The 17,163-nt window shown below is 45.3% G+C and overlaps 1 protein-coding gene and 1 long non-coding RNA gene across 2 annotated transcripts in view; both read left to right on the top strand.

Annotated features, from left to right (window-relative positions):
• The window catches only part of LOC119461878 (S-adenosylmethionine decarboxylase proenzyme-like), a 110,229-nt gene extending 108,120 nt beyond the window's left edge, over positions 1–2,109 (top strand). Inside the window, exon 10 of the mRNA XM_037723248.2 lies at positions 351–2,109. Coding sequence (XP_037579176.1) covers positions 351–485 — 135 coding nt within the window. The 3' untranslated portion in view covers positions 486–2,109. The remainder of the gene's footprint in view (positions 1–350) is intronic.
• LOC125947643 (uncharacterized) overlaps positions 1–12,179 on the top strand; it is a 221,550-nt gene extending 209,371 nt beyond the window's left edge. The window contains exon 2 of the long non-coding RNA XR_007468467.1: positions 12,048–12,179. This is a non-coding gene — a long non-coding RNA (uncharacterized LOC125947643). The remainder of the gene's footprint in view (positions 1–12,047) is intronic.
• The last annotated feature ends 4,984 nt before the right edge of the window (positions 12,180–17,163 follow it).

Below are 17,163 nucleotides of genomic sequence, written 5' to 3'. Positions count from 1 at the left end.
AGTATCTTGGGCCTGTTTGGACTTCTCAGGCTAATTATCTTGATAATCAAAGAACAGAAGATTTTTTCTTTATGAATATTTGTTTTTTACATCATCTGAAGTGGCCTTCAAAGCAAATATTTCTGCTTGCTCGTCATGGAAATTGCTGCCACCAGTGATTACATCGTTTCCTTGCTTTAACGCAGTCACTATTTCAGTAAGGTTCTTGTTGTCGGCTGAACAGATCGCATGTTAGATAGTTGAGATGAAATTTTAACTGCCTCGGCTGTATAAAAGTGGGCATATTAGATTATTCAGTACAGCAAAGGTATGGTGGAAACAGAAAAACATGTGCTGCTTGTTCTTTTCAGCTTTCAGTTGCTGCTAAAGGGATGAAGGAGAGCTGCAACACAGAGTTCCGCAACTACAACCGCAAGGAGCTGCAGGTGTGCCGCTTCAATGCATACGACCTGACATACGCGCTGTTTGCCAAGGCCCCTAGTTGAGGCCCATCAAGCCGCCTTGTCTGGACATGCCTCTTAACTGCCTGGTGGCAGCCTTTTCTTGTCACCACAGCAGATGGGTGGTGAGTGTGTCACCCTGCTGTTCCAGCTGTAAGCGACAAGCACTGGCGTTCCTCACCCACCCCAGAAAGACCCAGGACCATGTCCGTAGGATTTTGGACGCCGTGCTTCAAGGACAGGGCGGGCCTTGGACAGGCTCTGCCTCTTCTCGCTCCTCTTTTTGCGATGTTACTTTCAGGCATTCCATTTCGGCTCTGCAGATGTTTGGCATGGTAAATGAATTGGGCGTTAGCGAGCATGTTCATGAACTCACCCAGTTAAATCATCCCATGGTCTTTCACTAGACTGTTTCTAGCAATCTGTCCCTACACTTCGTGTAGTTTCTCTGGGAGGTGCCTAATGTGGGTTTCTTTCCGGCACACAGTGTGCTGGCTGTGGTGCTGACAGGGACCGCCGCTAACTGCACCGCAGTCTCATGTCGGAAGCCCCTCCTGTTTGAGGAGTCTACTACGATAAAGATAGAAAAACCAAAGAAGCTTCTCATGCCAAGCTCTCTCTGCCAGTTGCAAAACATTTGTTTCTCTGCAGTGAACCTTTTGGTTTTGTTTTCTGCATCCAACCTTTTTTTTTTTTTTTGATATCCTGCAGCAAGCTTTTTTTTATTTACCTGTATCACCATTCCTTTATTTCTTTAAATGGGGGCAACCCACTAAAGCTGTTCCAAAGGTTCAGGGAGGAACGGCTTGCAGGCAAGCATTGTGTGGCTGCAGCCAGCATCATCCCATTTGCTCACCAATTTCCTTTCAGTCTTGACTTGAACGAGATGTAGGCTCACAATGTTGCCAGGTTGTTTTGCAATCACACTCTGCTTCTTCACCTGTGCAAGCAAAGCACATTATGGGGATCCACATAAAAGCCAGAATTAGCATTGGTTGGGCATGATTAGCTGGTGTACCTTATTAGCCTTTCATTTTGGGATTGTCAGTTGGCTACATTGACGGGTCCAGCCATGCACTGTCAGCATTGAGCCACAAACTGCTCAAGAGGCACTGCTTTTTAGATGAAAACCTGTAGAGGATGTCGGCAGAGCAGTAGTGGCCTTGAGACAGTCCAGCATAAAGAGAATGCCTACAAGTGTAGCAGTTTAAACACTTGAAGCAGCATGCTCTTTGTGCATTACTCAGATTGATCGTCCTGAGAACTTGTAGCTGCATCATAGTTCCTAGCAACACTATCAAGCAGTATAACATAACATACAGGGCACCCTGATGCTGGCTGTGCCGACATTCCTCCAGAGACTTCTCGAAATCATTGTTCCTAGATTTTTAGCTTGTGTGTCTGTCTGTTGTCTTTTCAACGTGAGTGTTCTGAAACGTGAGGCATGTCCAGACGAGGTGATGAGGCTGATGAGGCATTTTCGGGGAAGCTTCATGTGTTCTTTCTCGAATAATTCTCTTGATGTGGTGAATTTTTATTTTCTAGTGATAGCGCATTGGGCCTGTTCATGCATGACGCATGTACACAAGTGTAACCTTGATGATGAAAATCAAAAATGTTCTCCATGGTACTTGTATAAGGCTTGTGTTTCAATAAATGACGAAAACAACTCTACAATTTTCTTATTCAACAAACACAGTATTGTTCGACCACAACTGAGTTGCTGAACAATTGGCAAGCTATACTTCAATGGCTTTAATTGCATTTGCCAGGATAGTGCAAACACAATTTTGTGTTAATGTCGTAATTTAGTACTTTTGGTTTCTTCTGACATGTCCGAGGTTCACTAGCTGCCTACCAGATTAATGTAGTCAAGGATTCGGTGAAAAATGGGCGAGCAAAGGTTGTTGAAGAAAGCATATACTTCTTAGCATGTACTTGGGTAAGGCCTGAGTGCAAACAAAAAATGGTGCAGATCCCACACACTGTGGAAATCAGGATGTGAAGCTTTTCGCAGGCAGCTGGCTATGCAGCATTGTCTGAGGTTTTGCAAAGCATTGCCAGGTTGACCACTGTGTTTGTGTGAATCCAGCATTTGCTTGTGTTATGCGAGTACAGTGAACTAGAATTAACGCGTGTGCGACGACAGCAGCAAACTGATGATGATGGCAACAACGATTGCACGAGTTGTATGAAATTGATGTGAACGAGCAGCATGGAGGCATCAGACGAGTATGAAACACAGGAACTAAGTGCTCACCGACGGCAGCACGTGGTATCACTTGGAGGACACAGCGGGTGACTTGACAGTGGCAAAGCTCGGACACTATGTGCACCACAAAAGAGCAGGTCTTGATGAGCCTCGTAACGGTGAGAGGGGCTGTGAAAGTTGCTTTGGGAGGAACGAGGAGGCGGCAGCGTTTTGCTGTATGGCACTTGGAAATCGACTCTCGTGGCAAAATTGCTGTTTGAGCAGGTGCAGCCACAACCCGCTGTTCTGCTGCCGAGATACTGGCTGAGATCATCTTACGAACACAAGCATATAATAGTCATCAGCCCAAGTGAGTAGGTCCACTGTGTATGCATAAATTCTTATTATGGTAATGTCATGACAGTAATGGGAATCGCATCATGGCTTTACATATAAACCATTGCAATAATGTTATGACACATTGCATGACATTTAATTAATGTCACACATGCATGTCATGACACTCATATCCAGAATATTATCTTCATCAGCCTATACTTATGTCCACTGCATGACAAAGGCCGCTCCCTGTGATCTCCAATTACCCCTGTCTTGCACTAGCTGATTACAACTTGCGCCTGCGAATTTCCTAACTTCATCACCCCACCTAGTTTTCTGCCGCCCTCGACTGCGCTTCCTTTCTCTTGGTATCCATTCTGTAACTCTAATGGTCCACCGGTTATCCATCCTACACATTAGCCTGCCCAGCTCCATTTTTTCCGTTTAATGTCAACTAGAATATCAGTTATCCCCTTTTGTTCTCTGATCCACACCGCTCTCTTCGTGTCTCAACGTTAGGCCTAACATTTTTCGTTCCATCGCTCTTTGCGCTGTCCTTAATTTGTTCTCGAGGTTCTTTGAACCTCCAAGTTTCTGCCCCATATGTTAGTACCGGTAGAATGCAATGATTGTACACTTTTCAATGACAGTGGTAAGTTCCCAGTCAAGATTTGGCAATGCCTGCCGTATGCACTCCAACCAAATTTTATTCTTCTGTAAATTTATTTCTCATGATCAGGGTCCCCTGTGAGTAATTGACCTAGATAAACATACTCCTTTACAGACTCTAGAGGCTGACTGGCGATCCTGAATTCTTGTTCTCTTGCCAGGCTATTTAACATTATCTTTGTCTTCTGCATGTTAATCTTCAACCCCACTCTTACACTTTCTCGGTTAAGGTCCTCAATCATTAGCTGTAATTCGTCCCCATTGTTGCTGAATAGGATAATGTCATCTGCAAACCGAAGGTTGTTGAGATATTCGCCATTGATCCTCACTCCTAAGCCTTCCCAGTCATAAGAGCTTGAATACTTCTAAGCATGCAGTGAATAGCATTGGAGAGATTGTGTCTCCTTGACTGACCCTTTCTTGATAGGTATCTTAATTTCTACTTTTTCTTATGGAGAACCAAGGTTTCTGTGCAAATCTTGTAGATATTTGCCAAGATGCCTCCTGTACTCCTTGATTTCGCAGTGCCTCTATGACTGCTTGCTGGTATCTCTACTGAATCAAGTGCTTTTTCATAATCTAAGAAAGCCATACAGAGAGGTTGATTGTACTCTGTAGATTTCTCTATTACCTGATGACATGGATATGATCTATCATAGAATATCCCTTCCTGAAGCCAGCCTGTTCTCTTGGTTGGCTGAAGTCGTGTTGCCCTGATTCTATTCGAAATTATCTTAGTGAACAATGGGTACAAGCTAATGGGTCTATAATTCTTCAGTTCTTTAACGTCTCCCTTCTTATGGATGAGTATAATGTTGGCATTCTTCCAGCTCTCTGGTACACTTGAAGTCATCGAGCATTGCATATAAAGGGCCGCAAGCTTTTCAAGCATGATATCTCCTCCATCTTTGATTAAATCGACTGTTATTTCTCCAGCAGCTTTTCCCCTGCTCATGTCTTTCAAGGCCCTTCTAATTTCAGCGCTAGAAGGAGCCTCTATATCCTGTTCATCACTACTTTGGATGAAAGTAGCTTGGCTGATCTGGGTACTGTACAGGTCAGTATAGAATTCTTGCACTGCTTTTACTATGTCATCGAAATTGCAGATGATATTACCCTGCTTATCTTTCAGTGCATACATTTTGCCTTGTCCTGTGCCAAGTTTTCTTCTCACTGATTTCATACTGCATTCATATTTTACTGCTTCCTCAATCTTTTCCACGTTATAATTTCGAATATCCATTACTTTCTTCTTGTTGAACAGTTTCGACAGTTCAGCAAATTCTATCTGATCTCTCGAGTTTGCACTTTCATGTTTTGCCGTTTCTTTATTAGGTCCTTTGTTATTTGGGAGAGCTTACCTACTGGTCGCCTTCGAGCCTTATCTCCCACTTCAATTGCTGCTTCGAAGATCAGCATAGTTACGGTTTCATTCATTACCTCTATGTTGTCTTCATCTTCCTGTTCTAAAGCTGCATATTTGTTTGCGAGCACCAGCCTGAATTGGTCTGCTTTTACCCTTACTGCATGTAGGTTGGCCTGTTCCTTCTTGACTAATTTTATTCTTTCTCTCTTCAAATTGAGAGAAATCCTAGACCTCACTAGCCTATGGTTACTGCACTTAATCCTACCTAACACTTCTACATCCTGCACTATGCTGGGATTGGCAGAGAGTATGAAATCTATTTAATTCCTTGTCTCTCCATTAGGGCTTTTCCAGGTCTACTTCCTGTTGCTGCCTTCCTGAAGAAGGTATTCATTATTCGGAGCCTATTCCTTTCCGCAAATTCTACCAACATCTTTCCTCTAGTGTTCCTAGAATCGATGCCGTAGTTGCCAATTGCTTGCTCACCAGCCTGCTTTTTCTTCCCTTTTTCAATGAAGTCGCCCATTACTACAGTATACTGAGTTTGCAACTTCCTCATTGTTAATTCAACATATCTTCATAAAACTGTTCTATTTCTTCATCATCGTGACTGGAGGTTGGGGCGTAGGCTTGTACTACCTTCATTCTATACCTCCTATTAAGCTTTATTACGACGACTGCTACCATCTCATAAATGCTGTAGAATTCATCAATGTCGCCCGCTATGTCCTATGGACCAGAAATCCTACCCTGAATTCTCTCTTATCTGGAAGCTCTCTAGCAGAGGACGTGGCCATTAGTCAGCACTGTATAAGCCTCCCCAGTTCTTCTAACCTCACTAAGGTCAATAATATTCTAGGCAATACCTAATAATTCTTCAAATAGCCCCGCTAAGCTAGCCTCACTCGATAGGGTGCACATGTTGAACGTTGCCAGGTTCAGTTTCCATTGGCAGCCTGTCCAAACCAAGAGATTCTTAGCACCCTCTGCCACGTCGCAGATCTGACCGCCGCCTTGGTCAGGTGCTCCGCAGCCGCTTGGGACTGGGGGCCATGGGTTAATTGTAGAAGTCATTAGGGAGGTAGTGGCCGAATACTGCACCAGGGAGGCCAATTGCTGTTCTGGTGAGGGAGTGACTTTGTTGAAGCTTAGTGGGCCTTCCCAATTTGGTGGCACCTTGGCTAGTATAGCCCTACTAGCTCACGGCGATATTTTTCTTTTTTTTTTGCTGGTTAAGGCAAAATAAAAAACCATACCCTTAAATAAATGGTAATTGCAATATCATATGTGGCACAAACGCCATAAACTGTCTGTTCATGCTCTACATTCATTATTAACGCATATAATAGTGCCCCTGAGAGCCTCGTTGACTTCACAGATGTACTATCAGAGTCGCTCTCATTTTGCGGTCAAAACTCTTAAGTGCAACTCGCGCATTAAAGAAAAAAACACAAACAGAACACTACACGTCTGCATACCACACCAAAATCCTCCAACTTAACTGCAGAATGACCCTAAATCATTGAGAATTGAAATGTCATATGTTCGTACTCTACACCTGTTATTAACGCACGTAATAGAAGACTCCACTGAGAGCCTCGTTGACTTCACGAATGTGTTATAAGACTCGCTTTCATTTTGCCGTGAGAACTCTTGCGTGCGACTCACGCATTAAAGAAACAAAAAACTTTCACAAATTACGCGTTCAAAACTACAAGAAGATTCGCGCTTATTTATAAGTAGTTCCACGCACTAAATGAAACTCAAATGCTGCCGTCTTCTAAATACACGTGCGAGACACGCACAGCCTTAGACATACCCTTATATAATACGTCGAAGAGAAAAGAAATCTGTAGAGTATACCATTACTAAAAGCGATCCGCGCAGCCCGTTTCTAAGGCGCACTACTCTCTAAGGGCGTGCGGGAACAACCATCCGGCGATTTCTAAAATTGGCTGAAGTAGTCTGCAGAATAACCAGTATCTAACATGATACAGCGTTATTTTCAGAACTCGCGAAATCCGAAAAGAAAGTCTTAGTTTAACGGAAGCTCATGCGAACGATCTACATATCTCTGCGAAAAAAACCACTGACGCTATCTTTTCTCGAGCATTTAGCTGTCACGTTTTCCTGAAAGCAAACATGAAATCAACTCGAAAATTTATCTGCCTCTACCACGATCAGAAGACCAATACTGCCCTCTGCCTAACTGAACGTTACTAAAACTCAAAGTTGTTCCAATGTATCCTCAGAGAAATGAATAATAATGAATGCAACTTATCAAACGTGCCTTGAAAGAAAAGCACTACTGTCAAACAAAACACAACTTGTCACGAACTCTCGCAGAAGCGTCGCTCATCAACTATATATCCACTTAAATAAATGCATGTCATGTCATTCAAGCCACATTTGTCATCTCATTTATGAAATTCATGACATGAATGGCATGATTGTCATTCATGTCAGTTCCATTTTATGACAAGAGACGTATCGGAATATCCATGACATGATTGAAATGACATGACATGCATCACATAAATAACATGCATGTCATGGAATGATTACCATGAATGACATAGATGACGAGGCGTCGTGGTCAATTCTTTAACTACTTGTGTGTGGCGAGACATGCATGCATGACCTGTTCATGTATGCTTTGTCATTAATATCACGTCATGCAATTCATGGCATTCATGTCATGTTATGCACGTCATTTATGTGACGGCATTTATGTCGTTCATATCCTGACCCAGACAACACTCAACGCCCCCAGGACATCCTCAAGTGGTACAAATGTCCTCGCAGTTTTTACGACGTCCTCAGTACATCCTCAGGACGACATTCACTGGTTCATCCTGAAAACATCTTCTGCAGGACTTTTTAGGATGTCTGATTGTCCAAAGAACGTCCACAACAGGACCTTTTGAGGACATTTAGTTTTATGTTAGAAGACACAATGAAATTGAAATTTTTACGATTATTTTGGTTGATGAACGAAAAATTAAGGGCTATACTTCATGTAAGGTCGTTATTACGCCATCGAGCTCGATCTTGATTTTTTTTATGTGGAGTTAAACTCTGATCAATTGGTCTTGATGCCTTACCACTGTGTTTGATTGAACCCTTTTTTTTTTTTTGCAACTTGTATTGTTTTGAGTACCCGCAAGTGATAAGTTGTGGTTGGCAATGGAAGAGTGAACAAGCGAGGTATCCTTAAAGCACGGAATAAAATAAACAGGAGCGCAGACTCTGCCGCCACGCAATGCATTCGCTCGGGATAAACCGTGTTAACGCAGACGCCGGGGGTCTAGCTCATGCCTTTGCTCTCTCCCTGCACTCCTCTTCACACTTTCGCGAGTGCTTTCGCCTTCCCATCTGCTGGATGGATGGATGGATGGATGGATGGATGGATGGATGGATGGATGGATGGATCAGGCTGAACCCTTTAAATCTGGCGGTGGCACATGCCACCTAGCCTTGACTATTAACATATGTTGTACTTTGTGGAGGGTGAAATTTCGCCCCTGCCTTGATTTTTGCCTCCAATCAGATAACCTCCGTTTGGTTATTTCTACCCGCTTAAAGTCTATTTTGCCTCCACTGTCCCTAAACCCCAATGCTTTGAAAAAATCAGCCCCATTGTTTTGCACTGTAGGGTTAAGCCCTTTACAGAAAAGTATGAGGTGTTCAGCCGTTTTCTCTTCCTCTCCACATGCACCGCACAACGTGTCTATACCTTGGTAGTTGACTCGGTACATCTTAGTCCACAATACTCCTGTCCTGGCTTCAAACAACAAAGAGCTTCCCCTAGAATTATCGTAGATATTTTCTTTGGCAATTTCTTGCTTGAAAGTTCGGTATGTTCCCAGTGCTGATTTCGTCTGCATCCCTGTTTTCCACAGACCCCTCTCTGTTTCCTTAACCTTTTTCCTAACTGCTGTTTCCTGGTTTGCACCCCTCCTGCAGTCCAAATATTTGATTGACAGTTTTCTGGTCAGCTTCCTCCATTTTGTATCAACATTCCTCATGTACAATTAACTGAAAACTCTCCTTGCCCACCGCTTTTCTGCCATTTCTCTCAATCGCTCCTCAAATTCTATCTTGCTGCTAGCTTCCCTGCCCTCGAATGACGTCCATCCCATGTCACCCTGTACCCCCTGATTTGGTGTATTTCCGTGTGCTCCCAAAGCAAGCCTACGTACCCCTTGCTGCTTAACTTCTAACCTTGCTCGAACCTCTGGTCTCATGCACAGGACCGCATTACTGAAAGTCAAACTAGGGACCATCACCCCTTTCCAAATCCCTCTCACCACTTTGTACTATTATATTCCACAGTGCCCTATTTTTCATCACAGCTGCATTCCTGCTACCTTTAGTCGTTACATATTTTTCATGTTCTGTTTGGTACTCAGCTCCATTGTTTATCGGGATGGGATGGATGGATGCTATGAGCGTCCCCTTTGAAACGGGGTGGTGGGTTGCGCCACCAAGCTCTCATTATTTTGCCTAATGTCCTACCTTTATTTTTCTGAAACACAGAAATACAAAGAATTCCAGGCATCAACCTTTTTGAACCATAACTGGGAACTCTGTTTCTGTACGTCTCCTTTGTTTGTGGTCTCCCTACTTTTCTGCCACCAAACCTCCAACCGCCTCTTACTAATCTCTACAGCTGTCATGTTTACCTTCCCGTGCCATCCCTGAACCCAAGGACTTCAAGGAGGTCAGAGGAGCCTAGACTTGCAACTGGGTAGATTTCTTCACATTCCAATAAAACATGTTCCACCATTTCTCTAGATTTACCACAACATGCACATGCGGCTTTGTCCTTGGTGTACTTCGCTTTATAACTGCGCGTTCGAAGGCATCCTGATCTCGCTTCAAAAAGTAAGGGGCTTCCCTTTGAGTGTTCATAAATTGTTTCTTTCCTGCTTTCCTTTTTTCCTTTGAGGTAGTTAGTCATAGCAGGTTTCTCTTCCATTGCCGCCACCCATAATCTTGTCTCAGCCTCTCTCACTTTGCGTTTGACGTTCTTTGTTGCCGTGTTGCTGGCCATACCAGTAGCATATTTGCTGGTAAGTTTGCTAGTTCTTTTCCTCCACTGTGAGTCAATGTTTTGCCTGTACAAATACCTGAACACTCCTGCGCCCCATCTACTTTCTTCCATATTCCTCAGTCGTTCTTCAAAATCAATTTTACTCTGAGCCTCCCTTGCTTCAAAATTTTTCCAGCCCATATCACCCTGCACAGCTTCATTAGTAGTCTTCCCGTGGACGCCCAACACAAGGCGTCCCACTGACCTTTGGTTGCCATCGAGTCCTGATTGTACCCCTGACTTCAAGCAAACAACCGCATTTCCAAATGTAAGCCCTGGAACCATGACACCTTTCCACATACCCCGGAGCACCTCGTACCTATTGTATCCCCATAGCACTCTGTGTTTCATTATGGCCGCATTTCTCTTCCCTTTTGCTGTTATTGTTTTCTCCTGTGTCTCCAGATATCTATCGCTTTCGTTTATCCATATACCATATATTCTTTTACCCGAGGTATTTCCTGGCCCTGCATCAACACTGTCTGTTCACTGTTTTCACTGAATACCATAAAACCTGATTTTTTAACGCGACATTTTAATCCTAACTTCTCACATTCTTCTCCACAGGTATCAGCCAGACGTTGCATATGACTTTGCTTGTTAGCAAGCAAGCAACACAATGTTGTCCGCATAAAATAAACCTGGAACCTGCTGCTCAGCTATTGTGCCGGCTTGTTTGTATGAGAGGTTAAACCCGATATTGATTCCTTCTAGCGCTCTTTCCATCCTTACCACGTACATCATAAACAGCAGCGGGGATAAAGGGCAACCCTGTCTCAGTCCCTTGTTGATATCAACTTTATCCTCGCTCGTCATCCCTTCCCATTCAACGCAAACAGTATTTTCCCGATAAATCTCCCTCAATAGCTGTATACAGTCGTTGCCTATACCTTCCCCTTCTAGAATATTCCACAAAATGCTGCGATCTACGTTGTCATACGCTCCGGTAATGTCTAGAAAAGTTACATATAGCAGTCTCCTTTCTTTTCTGGATATTTCAATACACTGAGTAAGGACAAATAAGTTATCATCCAGCCGCCTACAGATTCTGAAACCATTCTGAAGTTCTCCCAATATGCCATTATTCTCTGCCCATGTTTGCAGCTTCAATTTAATCGCCTGCATTGCTAACCTGTGTATTACCGATGTAATGGTCAGCGGTCTATAAGAGTGAATTTTATCTTTTTCCCCCTTACCTTTATAAATTAATTTCATCCTACTTTGTCTCCAACTGTCTGCTATTCGCTTATGTTGTAAGCATTTTGCTGCCTCTTTCAACAGAGCTTCCTTACTTTTTGGTCCTAGCTCATCAATCTAATCAATCTAACGGAAACCTTGTCTAAACCTGTGGCTGTGCATTTAGAAATTTTCTCTTCAGCTTTCTTCCAGTTGAAATTTCTCAGCACCAACTCTCTTTCCGTCTGGTTTTTGTTCATTCTCTTTCTTTTTCTTCAGAAACCACCTCGCCATTGCGCTGAAATGATTCGGCTGTTATTTTTCGAACATACTTTAATGCCGTGTCCCCTTCGAGTTTATTTCCATCTTCGTCAAGGATATGTTGCTGTACTGCTCCCAACTTGCTGCCTAATACGTTAATGTGGTTCCAAAATATTCTAGGTGCGGCCTTCTTTTTCTCACGTACAGTATAGACCACTTATAAGGTAACCGCTTATAGTGCAGGTCCGGATATTGTGCGGTCTTTTCAGTCTCCCATCAATTTTCCCATAGCACTCCATGTATACACGTATCGCTTATAGTGCAGTTGCGGGAAACACTGGTTACAGTGCGGCTGCCTGGGAGTACGGAAGTCAGCGGAGACGGCGAACGCTCCCCTCAAATGGGCGCCCCAAGGAGTGCTCGAGGAAGAAAGAGAGGCGAAGTGAAGGAGAAGGGCACGTGGTGCGAACGAACAGCCAGTGAGGCTGAAACCAGAATCTTGAGTGCGAGTCGTGAAATATCACGGCGCGCATAGCGAGCGAGGGCCACGAAACTGCCAACGCCGGCCAAGGCTCGCTTCACGATAACGGCAGTAAACGAAACTTCAGGGAGCGGGCGGCGCCGGCACGGCACGGCGAAGGGCGCACGCGGACACCGTGGAATGTGAGGAGGAGGGCTGCAGGGAAGCGGATTTCGCCTCGGCAACTCCGCCTCTTCGGTGGCTCCCCTCGCCCTCCCTCGTAGCTCCCTCACTTTCGACTGTCACCGTGCGTGCGCGCCGCCGTGCAGGCGCCGCCGCTCCAGCTGGCCCGGCGCCAGCTCCCCGAAGTTTCGTTTTCTACCGTTATTGGGAAGCGGGCGTTTGCCGGCGTGGGCCGTTTCGTTGGCCGGCCTGGGACAGCGCCGCTGCTTCCCTCTGCGCGCGACATTGAGGGGTCTCTCCTAAGCTTTTACTCTATGGCGGTGCCGGAGAAATGCCGGTCGGAGGCGCCGCCGCGTGATTAGGTTCGAATTAACGAGATTCGACTGTAAATTGAATGCAAACGTTCTAGCCGCATTCCTCGACTGTCGCATACGCGTGGCGGCTCGGTGCACATGTTTTGCATATGTGCGGGCCTTGAAAATTGTTGCTTTGGTTATAGTGCGGATATTCGCGACTCCGGCGACTTACGTTATAAGCGGTCTACACTGTATTTCTGACAACCAATGTTCACTTTCACCTTTAATCTTTGCTTGAACCATTTGAACCCGCGGTATATTTCCTATTTTCTGTCTATTTCATCCTTCGGCAACTGTGAATTTTTTGCCTGTCTGTGTTCTCGTGATGCTTTGTTTCGCTCGTCGATCGCCTCCCGTATCTCCCTGTTGCACCAGCTTTTCGGCTTCCTTTTTCCTTTCCAACAAGCTTGTTGCTTCTCTTTCCTCATTACACTTACAAGCTCTCCTTGCTTGGCCATTTGTCAAGTTCTTTCTCGACTCTTGTGGCTATACTTGCTATTTGTTCATCGTTCAAATTTGGACTGGTCATTCTTTGTTCCTTGGTCTCTTTCCCAACTACATATCCCATTACAAAATCATGCATTTATGGTTACTCCCTATGCTGCTATCCCCTTCCTCGTCAAGAGAGAGAGAGAGAGAGAGAGAAGAGACTTTATTTGCACCGGTCAACTAGATGACGGGGTAGAGGCTTCAGCCTAAACCCACACTCATCCTCCCTAACCATCGACCATCCCGGGATCCCTTGGGACGCGGCGGCGGTCAGGGCGAGACCGATGACTTGCCGTTGTGCATTTTGAACATTTCTTTCAGCTTATCATAAATTTCTTCTGTCATCAGACAGTAATCGATGGTCAATTGTCTATTTCCACCTTCCCATGTGATCTGGCTATCACATTTTGGCCCCGTGTTCACGATAACGAGGGCATGTTGCTCGCAGTGATCTAGCATTAACCTCCCATTGTCGGTATAACCGTCTAGATCCTGTATGTGAGCATTCATGTCACCCAACAGGATAATTTCAAGAGATGTTGAGGCAACACTTACGCACTTATCACCTGCTTCAATGGTCGTTTAATAATTGAGGCCAAAAGGATCATTGAGGCAGGTGATAAGTGCATAAGTGTTGCCTCAATATCTCTATCACGCACAGAACTACTTTACCTGAACGCGAATGCGCACTGAGAAACTGCGATTGTGCTTCCTGTATAAATTAGTGGCGTTCTTTTCTGATTAAACATTGTTGGAAGTGGCGCCCTGTGTGTGTGTCTGCTCTCTCTTCGTCCGTCGTCGTTTTCGCGCCTTCACTTGAAATCATGCTTAACCAACACGCCCAACTATCCATCCTAACGCTGTGAATGTGATGGCTGTCATGTTGCACTGTATATTTGTGGTTGGCGGAGCAGGAAGTGTCCCCATTTCACTTGTGAAAACTGATGAAAACGCGTTGTTGAACATGTTAGCGCAGCTTAGATCGTGTTAGCGCAGTTTGATACGTGTTCACGTTTTCGTAGAAAGCTACGTATGTTAGAAAAAATTACTGAAAAAGACAGATTATTACGCGGGGTGACAGGGGGAGTTCTCTTTAGATTCGTAGGATAATGCGATTGCTATGCTATTTCTTTGACAGTCTGTGATGGCTCGTCAAATATGTAGCGTTTAGTACATATATGTGCAATGTTTTATAACGCAATGAAAAGCGAGCAGATTTCCCTTTTGCAAAAGCGACAAGGTGCCTGCGGGCGTTCTGCACAGTCTTAGAAAAATCTTCACCGACACTGTGTTCTGTGCCTTTAAACATGCGGCCATTTCATAAGATGGTCTCTTTTGTCCTGAAGTATCTAAATTTGATAATTATTATTATTATTATTATTATTATTATTATTATTATTATTATTATTATTATTAATCTTTATTTGCACTTGAAAGAGAAAGAGGGGGATCGCCCTGGGTGTCGTGCTAGGCGTGGCAGATAGGTACAAACCCGTACGCGGAGCGCCTGCCCGCCATCCACCCAGGGGAGGGGGGAGGAGGATGAAAACACTGTGGAGGATGGTAGACAAAAGGCGAATTATTGAGGGCGGCGGCGCCCAGCGGCGTGCCTCCCGAGGCGATGTGCTCGTTCAATTTCTTTTGTGTCTATGCTAATGCTAAGGTGCTGAGAGCACAGCTGGGTTACGGTTTCTTCAGACTGGGCAAATGCCCAGTCTGAACGCCATAAAAGATTAAGTTGTTCCTACGGGATTGGTTTTCAGCATCATCCATACGTCCGTTCCAAGCAAGCGGCTAGGTCAGTAATTTTAGTAGTTTCTGTTTTTACGGCTTCGATTTCAGTTCGTAAAGGGATGATGCTTTGACAAAGATTTTAGACGACTGTCATTCGGGAATTCAAGTCTGACACCAACTTGTTCGTCGCCAGTAGTTGGCTCTTAATATCTTTCATTTCTGTAATTATTTCCTTTTGGCCGGCTGTTAGTTTCTGCAGTTCTATTAGTACAAGGTCAGCACTATCGGGACCCGGGTTTGATTCGATGTCTCCTGATAAGAAAAGCAAAGAGCGAACTGCAAGAACACATTCAACAGCAATAGCGACACTGCACCGGGGGCTCGGCAGCTCCACCAGAAGGTAATTGCTAGATCTTTTTGCAAAAAGAGAATACTTGTTACCAACCTGCGTAGCGAAGAGCAACGGGTTAGTTGTCTGCATTGTGATACTACAGTGGTTAGAATAGGGAAGTGTGATTACCGCCCGGCGGCTCCCATGGCAACCACCGTCGCCGCTTGTGATGCATCCGCCAGGGGGCGCTCGCACTCGTTTATACGTATTAATATGTTAATAGTCATGGCTAGGTGGCGTATGCCACCGCCCGGTTTAAAGGGTTCAGCGCCTCATCCATCCATCCATCCATCCACGTCAAGCTGCGCGCCCGATACGAATTGGTCCGCGAGTTTCTCCCGCTTTCTGTTGGAAATTCTCGTGCGAAGTAATGTTTCGTGCGGTGCCGACAAGTGCTCAGCGATGAGCCGCCGTCAAAGTCGCTGTTTTGTGCCTGTCTGCACGACTGGTTACAAATCGTGCAAAAAGAAGTCGCTCTTCGGGGTACCGTAAGACGAGGAGACGTACCGAAAGTGGCAGCGCAACATACCTCGGGTGGACAAGCCACTCGAACGAAATGCCGCTTTGTGCGAACTGCATTTCGATCCGCAGTTTGTGTCGCGTCACTTTGAACACATCATCAGTGGTGAGCTGGTGCGCCTGGAAAGGAGCAGGCCATTGCTACAGCCGGATGCGATACTGACGATCTTTCCAAACGTCCCCAAGTACATCTCCAAGCCAGTACCTAAGAAAAGTAATCCGAAAGAAATGTTGGACCCACAGTTTGCACCTCCACAAAAATGAAATAGCGAATCGACGTGGCCTCACCCGACACATCGGATGAAGCACCCACGCTTGCCTCCAACTCTGGGTTACCAAAATGTGATCGTGTCTTCCAATCAGTGGGGTAAGCACGTTTTTTTTCTGAAACTTCCCTTTTTGTCGCATATAGCGTCTGCATACTGGGGCCAATCATGAGCTTGCTTCACGCCCAAAAGCTTGTGCTGTTTCGTTGCGGGGACAGCATGATGGAACACTAATGGCGTTTTTCACTGGTCGATCTGGAGCAGGATTTTTTGCTCCACGGCGGCGAATCCGAATTTCACTGGTCGTTCCGGATCAACTCGCTCCGCGCCGGATCGCTCTCACTTGCTCCGCTGCCGAGGCGCGAATTCGGGCGGAAATAGGACGGACGAGAGGTACGTCACTTCTGCTCGCTGGGGGACGGCGATCTTGGTGGCCATGGAAACATGCAGAGCGGAAGTCGATTTTTGTGACGTGTGTGCGCAGACTTCCGGTACGATCCAGCGCGGAGCATTTTCGGTATCCGCTGGCAGATTAGCGTTGGTGAATTGCGAGCGCTCGCTCCAGGATTTCGGCGGCCGCTCCAGATCGACCAGTGAAAAACGCCATAAGTGTTTGTACGTGGTGTCGAGCTCTCACTTGATGAGCACTGCGATCCTCCATCCCTCCTAGAGGCTGTTGACAGCATGCAGCTCTGTTCTGACGCTGCGCGGTCGGTGGAGTTGCCTCTTGCGCGCAGCTCCAACATGACAAGCTGGTATGAAAGCCTCTACCCCACGAAATGCAAGGGGCTTGTAAGTGGCCCTGAGAAGTGCTGCATCGCCTCCAAGTACCTCAGAAGGCTACTGCTCAACCAGAGGTGTCGACCTAGGCAGCTAAAGCGTAAGGAAAATTACCAAAGCTCCGGTGCGCCGCCTAAGAGCCAAAGCGAAAAGCTTGGACGAGGCTCTCGCGCAGCAAAAACAGGCAAATCACGCGATTGAAGAAAGTGCACTAAAGAAGAAGATCGAGAAGCTCCCACCCAAACAGAAGGCAGCAATCATGCAGTGCTTTGAAGCTGAAAAAATGATCAATAATTGCACCATATTTTGCTTATAACATACCAGTTTTCAAGAAATCTTGCAAACGTGAAAATATTGAGCGAGCCAAGGCAACTCTTATGTAACATAATCATCGGTGCATGCCAATTAAGGGCAGTTACATATATTTAAGTGAAATCCGATTGCATCT

Source organism: Dermacentor silvarum, chromosome 8 (assembly GCF_013339745.2).
Source record: "Dermacentor silvarum isolate Dsil-2018 chromosome 8, BIME_Dsil_1.4, whole genome shotgun sequence".
NCBI lineage: Eukaryota > Metazoa > Arthropoda > Arachnida > Ixodida > Ixodidae > Dermacentor > Dermacentor silvarum.
The sequence above is the reverse complement of the archived record's forward strand: the minus strand, read 5'-3'. Positions and strand labels throughout refer to the sequence as shown.